The 11,359-nt window shown below is 36.7% G+C and overlaps 1 protein-coding gene across 4 annotated transcripts in view; it reads left to right on the plus strand.

The window, feature by feature from the left end:
• LOC115209382 (protein mono-ADP-ribosyltransferase PARP6) overlaps positions 1 to 11,359 on the plus strand; it is a 181,893-nt gene that overhangs the window by 120,436 nt on the left and 50,098 nt on the right. For all 4 annotated transcript variants that reach the window (XM_029777765.2, XM_029777764.2, XM_029777767.2 and 1 more), the window contains 2 exons: positions 4,703 to 4,800; positions 7,373 to 7,433. In XM_029777765.2, coding sequence (XP_029633625.1) covers positions 4,703 to 4,800; positions 7,373 to 7,433 — 159 coding nt within the window. The remainder of the gene's footprint in view (positions 1 to 4,702; positions 4,801 to 7,372; positions 7,434 to 11,359) is intronic.

The following is an 11,359-nucleotide window of genomic DNA, read 5'->3' on the forward strand; positions in this document are numbered from 1 at the left end:
AAGTGACAGTCCATATTAGTTCACCCTCCGTTGACCTTCCCAGCCAGCGTGGGATATCCACTGATATAACTCTCAGAGTCATTGAGACACACAAGTCACCAAACTACAAGAAATGGACCATGCTACAGAAAGTGGGAGCATTCAGCTGAGCAATGGATTAACCCTCTTCTTACCATATTTCTGCTGAAATGGGCTGACTTTGATTCAATTGATTTTGAAAATAACTTTGTTGTTATTGGGCTGGTATTTGGAACAAAAATTAGCATGAGATTTTGATAGAAAGTTTTATTTTAGATCATTTTAACACATTAAGCTTGTATCATAGGGCCAAGAACAGTCTCAGGTGGGTTAGCATCAAAAGGGTTAAATCTACCTATCTATTCTTTTCTTTTACTTGTTTCAGTCATTTGACTGTGGCCATGCTGGAGCATGGTTTTAGTTGAACAAATTGATCCCAGGACATATTTTATTAATATCATTTGCCAAGCTGCTAAGTTACAGGCACATAAACACACCAACACTTTCAAGTGGGGATGGGGAGACAAACACAGACACAAGACACACACACACACACACACACACACACACACACATATACGATGGGCTTCTTTCAGTTTCTATCTACCAAATCCACTCACAATGCTTTGGTTGGCCTGAGGCTATAGTGGAAGACACTTACCCAAGGTGTTATGCTGTAGGACTGAACCATACAGCCATGCCTATGCCTGTATTTTTTTTCACCCACAGATAGGTGAGAGATTGTAAGTAAAATCAAATATTGAATGTAAAAACAAAGTAATGGAAAAACATGCAGCATATTTGAACTCAGAATCTATGAGTTGGGAGTCTAATACTTTTATCCACTCCACCACAATATCATTATGCAGCCTCCAAAAGAAAAACAAAACAATAAAAATAAAAACAGCAACAACAACAACGAACAATGTAAATTAATGTAAAACATCCATTTAGCAATTCTAATTGCCATGTTTAGATGAAACTTTGCATGTTTTATCTCTTGATCAACAATTAATTAGCAGTATGGAGAATGGGATAGAGTGTGTCTTCGTTGTTTCTTGTGAGAAATATCAACCATAATGAATTCATCAGCTCTATCGTTTTCCCCTCATTATTACCTTTCACTTTTACATTTTAGTGTCTGGCATTTTTTAAATTTTTTATTTTTCAATATTTTTTCTGTGTGTATGTTTATATAATTGTTTGTTTGCTTTTTTAATTATTAATAACATTTCCATTGATCTAATTTTATTACTTTCATTGTTTGATGTTTCGTGCGGGTGCATATGTGTGGTGTATGTATGTGTGTTTACACATTCAAATGTTATAGTTTATCAATAAAAGAACTGTGTGTATATATATATGTGTGTATATATATATATATATATGTATGTTTATCATGAATATGTGTATGTGTGTACATATATGTATGTATGTATGTATGTATGTATGTATAAGATGACATTTGAATTGCTTGATATGTTTACAGATATTGGTGTGGTTATTGTTCTTGTAATTATTAGCACTTATGGTGGTGGTAAGGGTAGCAATGGTGATGGTGTTGGAGATGATAGTGACCATGGTGATGACAGTGTGATAGTAGTGGTGATTCTGGTAGTGGTAAAATTATTGTACTGCTGTTGCAGCACTTGTTGGTGATGCCTGAGACCATTGTCTTTTTTGATGTCAATGGTGGTGGCAGTGGCAGTGATGGTAGTAGTGGTGGTGGTGGTGGATGTATTGTCCAACTAATATGTTTGATAGCAGAGATGATCTTTATAGTATAGCTGCAGCGATTGTGTAAAAGAATAATATGCTGCCGTTGTTGTTTAGCCCTAGGTCAACCCTGATCAAAAGGATCTGAAATCAAGATGTCTCAAACATAACTATCCAGCTTTTTATTCAAAAATGCTCTATTCTATGTGTCCTTCCTTCTAATTTGGTTAGGTGTGTTTTATGTGAGTTTTTGGTTGTTATGTGTAACAGGTCAAGTGACCGTGTAGAAGCTCATTGCCTGTGTTGTTGTCGTTGGTAGTGGTGGTGGTGATTAAGTGTTGTTGTTGGTGGTGATAATGATGATGGTGGTGGTTATCTGCAAGTCATCCTTAATTAAGTAACCAGTTCTTTGATCAACAGCTGTGACAATCTCATTTTATTTTCAAATACAACATTCGTCCTTCATGTTTCTGAAGATGACCAGTTTATTAGCTTTACTTTTATGGGTCCTTAGTTGGTTTATTAGGCCAATATGCACATAAAATCCATCATTTCAGTGGGGTTACATAACAGTAGAATCAAGACTCAGTGGGGCTTGTACTTTCCTTGTTGTCTTCCTTTCTCTAGTTTCTCTGATCATTTCTGTTTCTTAGTGCTGTACTCTAGAGTACACAGCTGTACACTACAGTGAGTGATCTTGAGCAAAATATTCCCAAGTAGACTGCTTCAAGTTACACATTTTCAAGGTTGTCTTGAGAATGTCCTTGTATTTTCCCTTTGATCCACCACATGACCGAGAGCCAACTGCTGTTCACCATAGTTACAGTGTTTTCCAATATAGTATCTTAAGGAATATATTCTCCAATGTGTCCTTTTCTAAATGGGATGTGATTTGAGGCAGATTTAGATGCTATTTCTTGCAATTTAAGTGACCACTTAGAGGCTTCCTCATTAGCAAGCTTTCTAGTAACAGCCATCCTGTCTTATTTTAAGAACTACTGTTCTTTCTTTTTTAAGATGCTAGGTAGCCTCTGCTGGAGCTGCTGCTGCTGTTGTCATTATCGTCGTCATTGTTGTTGTTACTGCTGCTACTGCTGCTGTTGTGTTTTAGCTTCAGGTCATCTTTGATTTAGTGGACCTATGATCAAAGACATTCCAGGCATGACAAACCAATCATTTTGTATGCCTTGGACTACATTATCCAAAATGGCCTTTTAGCTACTATTTCTTATTTCTTTACTATCCACAAGGGGCTACACACAGAGGGGACAAACAAGGACAGACAAACGGATTAAGTCGATTAAATCGACCCCAGTGTGTAACTGGTACTTATTTAATCAACCCCGAAAGGATTGAAAGGCAAAGTCGACCTCGGCAGAATTTGAACTCAGAACATAGCGACAGACGAAATACTGCTAAGCATTTTGCCTGGCTTGCTAACGTTTCTGCCAGCTCGCCGCCTTAAGCTACTATTTCTAACTAGTTAAATATGCACAGAGATGCTTCCCTCTTTGTTTTGAGCTCCCCTGCTGTTTATGATGGTGATGGCTGTAGAGGTTGTTAGTGGCACTATCTGTAGTAGTGTCATAGAGCTATTGTTGTTGTTGCTGGTAGTGGTGGTGGGTTGGGGGTGGCAGTGGTAGTGGTGGTGATGATTGTGGTGGCAGTGACAGCAATGTTGAGGAGAAGGAGGAGGGAGAGGGTAGATAGATTTGGTGGTGATGATGGCATGCTTGTCTTTGTATTTGTTCACTCACAGCTTGACAACTGACGTTAGTTTGTTTACATCCTTAGCAGTTGAGCAAAAAGTGACCCATATAATAAAATAAGTATTAGAGTTGATTTGATGAACTAAACCATACACAAGTAACCTTTTTTCTGAGAAGTGGACCACAAAAGTAAAGGTGAAGTTACGTTCTTGAGTCATACCAACTTATAAGGTATATATATTCCCTACCTGGGCATGATGCAGGTCCATTGCAGGATTACTGATTTTTGCCAGTGGAGTGGACTGGAGCAATGTGAAATGGAATGTTTTGTTCAAGAACACAATATGTTGTCTGGTCCAGGAATTGAAACCACAATCATATGGTCATGAGTCCAACACCCTAACCACTAAGCTATGCACCTTCACTTAAAAGGTAAAATTACCTTCTCAAGTCATACCGACTCATAAGGGCTGGTTTCCTGGTTTCATGGCATATATATTCCCTACCTGGACAGGACACTCGTCCGTCGCAGGATTACTCATTTTTGCCAGCTAAGTGGACTGGAGCAATGTGAAATGAAGTGTTTTGCTCAAGAACACAACACATCTGGTCCAAGAATCAAAACCACAATCTTACGATTACAAGTCCAACACCCTAACCACCAAGCCACACACCTCCATGAGTGGATCACATAAGACATGATGGCTCATCATCAAGCAGGCAGCAATACTGAAAAAAAATCAAGGTAATTTTCCATTAGGCATGCCATTTTGGTCTTGCAGGCTACAGTTTGCCTGTGACTGGACTAAACCTTCAAGGCAATACTCCAGCATGGTCTCAGTCCAATGACAAGAACTAGTAAAAGAGTAAACAATTATAATCAATAATCTATAAATGCCTGTAACGATTGAATCAGCTGCTGCTAAATGAAGAATACATAATTAATTTTTTACAAGACCCTGCTAATTGCACAGAATTAGGTCTTTATTCATTGCTTTTATTTTTTTTAACTGCTCATTGTTTTTATATTTTTATTATTAAAATTTTATGCTTTGTTTCATCTTATTTTATTTTTTGAGATACATTTTTACTTGATAATGTTGACTTGGATTTATTATTAGTCACCCATCTGTGCTTCACCTTCATTGTGATTGCTGTTGACAACCTTCTTCATCACCATCATCATCATCATCATCATCATCGTTGTTGTCATCCTTGTCATCATCATCATCATCATCGTCTTTATTATTTATTGGCAGGATCTTGAAATGCTTGAAGAAGTGCAAGTAAATCCAGCACTTGACAAGGACATGGAACAAATAAAAAATTTATTTGGTGAAGAATCCATAACGTACAGGTATGTATATTTCCTTCAAATAACCAGGTCTAATTTTTGTGCAAGTTAAATATTTGCATAATATTTTTATTCTGTTTTTATACCCATGCTTGTATGCATGAGTTTATCCTTAAATATCCTAATATATTTTTATACATTTTATACCCATTTTTGCATGGTTGGGTTAATTCTTTTGTTAAAAACAATTGTTTTATACTCAGTTACCTTTCCTACAACTCACAGCTCAACTATGAAGTAGGTGTGAAACAGATTCCAAGGGAATTCATTGCAATTTGCTTCAGCAGCAATCAATCTATAATGTCTGTAAATTTGAATACATTTTATGCTTTGCTGTAGCATTCAGAAGCATAGATACTTTTGGTGCATATGCCATAACCCTTTAGCTCTGAAAACAGCCATATCTGGCCTTAATATTCTATCTGTTTTATGTTCAAACTGGCTACTTACACAACCTCTCACACCTACCCTACAATGTTATTCTGAAAATAAACAATTGTATCATTGAAATCCTCAAACTACAAGATGATGCAGGATTAATTCAAAACAATATGAATAAATAAGCATTACATTTGGTAGAATAGTCTGAATACTGAAGGATAATTAACAAGCATCACACCTTGCTGCTCCCTTTGATGCACCAGAAAGACATGAAAAAACAAAAGGAATGATCTGAAGAAGGGTTTATCTCAAAATATTAGAATTTTTATTTCCCCACATCATACAACATTTTTTCCTCCAAATTAGGGTCAAATTTGAAGTGTTAGAACTCACATACCAACAGGATGGAACAAAAACTGGAACAAGTAACTTTATACATGTTACTCAAGTGGTTCCTGGATTTAAATGATGATATAAATTTGATAGGAAGAGTTTACTGCCATATTGTAAATAGGTCAAATAACTACATCAGTATCTAGGTGTCGGTGAATGTCACATAAACAATTATTTCTCATTGCTTAAGGTGGTGAGCTGGTAGAAACATTAGCACGCTGGGTGAAATGCTTTGCGGTATTTCGTCTGCTGTTACATTCTGAGTTCAAATCCCACCGAGGTCGACTTTACCTTTCATCCTTTCGAGGTCGATAGATAAAGTACCAGTTATGCACTGGGGTCGATGTAATTGACTTAATCCCTTTGTCTGTCCTTGTTTGTCCCCTCTATATTTAGCCCCTTGTGGGCAATAAAGAAATAAGAAACAAATGAGCAGAAGCAAACGAGTGAACTGGCACTTGGAACAAATGCTTAGCTGCAGTTCTTTGGGCTTTATGTTCTGAGCTGAAATTCCATTGAGGTCAGCTTAACCTTTCAGCCTTTTGGAGGTCAATAAAATAAGTACCAACCAAGTATGGGAGTCGATGTTATCAACTACTCACTCCCTTCAAAATTACTGGATGAGTGCCAAAATTTGAAAGAATTATTTCCCATTGCTAAGAACATCGGTCAGCAGAAGCTTGTCTAAATTATTAACATTTATTAAATGTAAAAAATTTAATATTATTAACATTCTATTGACGAATAATCATTTTGATAGTGACAAAGGAACTTTCTATATTAAATATTATGGTTAAATTAGAAATACATGTATTAAGTTTGATTATAATATATCTGTTAGAAATGTTATGATGGCAAAAAATATGTTCACTAAGACCTGAAAAATAGATCAGTAACAATTGTAGGAATTTGAACAGTGTTTGATCTGATGGATGTGCAATTACAATATGAACTTGTGAGAGTCAAGTCTCAGACAAGATATCTCTTGTATCACATTAGATCAAGACACATGAAAATATAACTGCTGGCATAGTGATAATAAACAAATAATCACAATAGCAGTGAAAGTAAGACAACATTGATGATGATGCTGATGATGACGACGACAGCGACAATGACGATGATGATGACAATGACAATAATGATGATGTCTGTATTTGCTACAAAACATCATTTATACCAAACAATTTATGTACCAGCAAAGACCAAATATTTCATTGTACAGTAATCACCATTTTAAACATTTGTAAAAGAAGAAAGCTATTAGTTCTATCTTGAAATATCTTTCACTTATTTCAGTGTACTTTAATTTTTCATTCTATTTACAGAATATATATGTATATATAGAGAGAGAGAATCAGAAATGCAAACATTATTATTAGAACTAGCAGTGACAACATTGCTATTAACACAAACGATTTCCTATTGAGAAAACTATATTCAACGCGATATATCATCTCTTTTCAATCAAACACTGGCAACGAAAGCAGGAGTTCTTGATTATATTTCAAAAATTAATTGGCAGTGTATTTTGTTATAAATATACTCTTGAAAAAGTTTCTACAAACAAATAATTAAATAAACAAAAATAAAATAAAATATTTTTAAATAAATTTTTCTGAGAGAATAAATAATGTTTGCTTAATTTCAGATGTTTATATTTCTACACCTTTAAAGTCCCCAAAGAAATTGTTGTGAATCTTGTAAATATAAATGTTTGTTATTTTTAGAGAAACATTTTGAAATTCTATAAAATCAACAATTACAACATATTTATGCTTTGACTGTTTTTTTTTCCTAGATTGTTCACCTATATTGATAATATAGATGTTGAACTCAATATTTATCCAACATTTTTGGAGGTAAGTACTACTTTATATTTCAGTTTATAATTTGTTTGTTTTTCTCTGTTTCTGTGGTTAAAATGGAGATTCAATTTGTGTTAGATTTGAAATAAATAATTTTAATTTATCATGAGGTGCAGGCATGGCTTTGTGGTTAAGAAGTTTGTTTCAAAACCACATGGTTTGGAGTTCAGTCCGACTGCATTACACCTTGTGCAAGTGTCTTCTGCATAGTATAGACCCAGGCTGACCAATGCCTTATGAGTGAATTTGGTAGACATAAAATGTGTAGAAACCATTGTATATGTATGAACAAAATTAGAATTCAGCATTCCAACTATGGAGTCCATTGTGACAGAGAAGACTTCATCAAAACTGTCATCAAGTTAACTCTGACACAGAGTTAACTTGAGCAAACCACCCAAAATTCGAAATGAGTTTCAGACAGCAAGGTTATTTCTTTCACATTATGGGTTCCTTTCTCTGGAAGCACTGAGGGTATGTTTGATTTGATCTGGTTATTATACATCTGTGGTTTGGAACAAAATTGTGCTTGTAACAGTCTATAATGATTAGATTGACTCTTATTCACTTTACATGCAGAAATCAATGAAGATTGTTGGAGAAGCAAACCTCAAATATATTAACAAAATATGCATTCTGCATTTAAGATGGGGTTTGCTCTAAAATTGAGTCAATGCCAGAACTAGAGATGAAGTTTAGGGTATGGAAACAAGGTCTAGAATCGAAGGACCTTAGAGTTAACCTAGCAAAAATCAAAGTCTTAGTAAGTAGGAAGGCTGTCAAATCACAAACCCCTTCAGGTAGATGGCTCTGCTCGATCTGTAGAAAAGGCATGAGTAGAAATTCCATACGATGTACCTGGTGTAAGCTATGGACACATAAAAGATGCAGCAATATCAAAGGAAGGTTAACCCAGAAGTTAGTTTTTGTGTGTGGCAGATGCACAGGGGCAATAAACACTGAAGATGTACAGAAAACAGATTCCATCACATGCCAGGGGAGAAACTAGAAGTAGTTAATAACTTCCGCTACCTAGAACAACCAAGTCTGTAGTGGGGGTGGCTGCTCTGAGAGTATAGTGGCCTGGGCAAAGTTCAGACAGTTCTTACCTCTGCTGGGAACTTAGGGCCTCTCACTCAGGATGAAAGGTAGACTATATGATGTATGTGTGTGAACTGCCATACTACATGGCAGTGAAACATGGGCCATCACTGCTGAGGACATGCGTAGTCTTGAAAGAAATAAAACAAGTATGATCCGCTGGATGTGTAATGTCAGTGTGCATACACGACAGAGAGTTAATGCCCTAAGAAAAAAGTTGAGCATAAGAAGCATCAAATGTGGTGTGCAAGAGAGACGACTGTGCTGGTATGGCCATGTGTTACATATGGACGAGGACAGCTGTGTGAGGAAGTTCCACTTCTTAACTGTGGAAGGAACCTGTGGAAAAGGTAGAACTGGGAAGACATGGGATGAGGTGGTGAAGCATAACCTTCAAACATTGAGTCTCACAGAGGCAATGACAGGAGACCAAGACCTTTGGATATATGCTGTGATTGAGAAGACCTGGCAACTAAAGTGAGATTACAGCCATGCATGTCTGAACCAGTTAAGAGTACCCCTGATGCGTTGGGTGGTATGATATGCTTGAGAAGACCTGTTGAGTCAAGTAAAGCTAATATCATAGCTGTGACCAGTTCCCCCTGACTGGCTCCCATGCCAGTGGCATGTAAAAAGAACCATCCAAACATGGCCGATGCCAGTACCCACTGACTGGCTTGTGTGCCAGTGGCACATAAAAAGCAGCCACTGTACTTGAAGTAGTTGGCGTTTGGAAGAGCATCCAGCTGTAGAAACATTGCCAGATCAGATTGGAGCCTGGTATAGCCACTGGCTTTCCAGACCTCAGTCAAACCGTCCAACCCATGCCAACATGGAAAGTGGATGTTAAACGATGATGAGGATAATGATGATGATATATATATATATGTAGGTAAACAACCTCTTTGGTCATAAATGGCCATAGGATTGTACCTAGAAAGTTCCCCTTCAATGCACTAATCTGGGCAAGGTTGTTTATAGAAGACCAGCAGTCACCTATGCATACTAGTCTCCTCTCTCTACACTGCTGATGTTACACAAGGGAAAGGCAAAGGTAATACCGCTTGACACCAGTGACACCGCAACTCATTTCTACACTTGAGTGAACTGGAGCAACATGAAATAAAGTGTTGTTCAAGAACATAACACACAGCCCAGTCCAAGAATCGAAGTTACTACCTCATGATTGTGAGCCCAATGCTCGAACCACTGATGATGTATATATATCATCGTCATCATCATCATTTAACATCTGTTTTCCATGCTGACATGGGGTGGGCAGTTTGATAGGAACTGGCCAACTGAAGAGCTACATGTCTGTTTTGGCATGATTTCTTTGGCTGGATGCTCTTCCTAACAACAGCCACTTTACAGAGTGTACTGGGTACTTTTATGTTGTATTGGTGGCACAGGAGCTTTTACATAGCACCAGCACCCATGAGCCTGCAAGATTAGGATTGCTCAGCAGAAGGGGAATGTAGTAGAAGGGGCTATAGTAGAAGACACTTGTCCAAGGTGCTATACAGTGGGACTGAACCCAGAACCATGTGATTGAGAAGCAAGCTTCTTACCACACAGCCACACCTGTGCCTTATGTACTTTATTTTGGCGTAAACCAGTGTGTTGAGTGGCATCCCTTTATGTCAAAACTTCTAACATAGCCCATTCAATAGGAATCAGCTTTATAAATATGAGTGGTAAGGATTAATATGATTGACTAAGAAAATTTTTGGAAATGATGCGCCACTATAGCTGCAGTCCAATGACTGAAATGAGTAGAGAAATTATGTTTAACACATATCAAAGCTTGTAGACTATTTAATGTTTAAAACTAAAAGATAGTCTATACTTACATTATACTTCAATCTTCAAATGTATATATATATATATACATAGTCTCTACAGATATTATACTGAAATTATAAATTTGTATGGGATATACATATAGTAAAGTTCCACTTGCCCTGGGAAATTGAGGAATCTGATGTTTTGATCCAGGAGGTTGTCTATTCCTACTATTGTCTTTTTCAACTGCTGGGTTTGAAGAAGTACTGAAGATAGATAAGAGAAGGGTGAGGAGAGAGGTGTGTTAACATGCCAGGAGGGTCTGGATAATATATTTTTTTAAATATCATAAATCAGTGAGGAAGGGGGTGTAATTGCAATAACTTGTAAACAGTGGGTCAGTGGGGAGAGTGATAAAGTACAATGTATATGTGCATGTGTGAGATGGACTGGAGGTGAAGTAATGATGAGTTAAACAGAAACTGCTAGTGATATTGTGGTGAAGATATATCTATACATAAGTGTTTGTGTTTGTGTGTGTGTGTAATTAGCATTATTAATAAAAATCACCAGAAGTTACAATGTCTGAAGGGTCAAGAGTCTCGTGCATTGGTACTTGTTTTGAATTCTGTTTTCCTGTTTGCATCACCAAACCTACATACACGCACACACACACACATACATACACGGTGTGTAAGATATCTGAGGACAGATTTATACTTATAAAAAAAAAAAAACAGATATATAATAACAGATAAAAACTTAATTATCAAAAAAATGTAATGAGGATAAAAATAAACCTTCTTTTCTATAAAGTTATTCAATAAAGCCACCTTCCACTTCAACAACTGCTTCAATATGAGAGCTAAATCATCTACATGCTCAAATCAAGTGGTCCTGGTTCATTTTAGACATTGCTCTGACTATGGCAGCTTTCAAAGAATCTTTGGTGTTATGGGCATGTTCATTGACCTCTCTCTCAACAATGTTCCACATGTAATAGTCCAATGTATTGAGATCTGGGGAACTAGGAC

This window comes from Octopus sinensis, linkage group LG3 (assembly GCF_006345805.1).
Source record: "Octopus sinensis linkage group LG3, ASM634580v1, whole genome shotgun sequence".
Classification (NCBI taxonomy): Eukaryota; Metazoa; Mollusca; class Cephalopoda; order Octopoda; family Octopodidae; genus Octopus; species Octopus sinensis.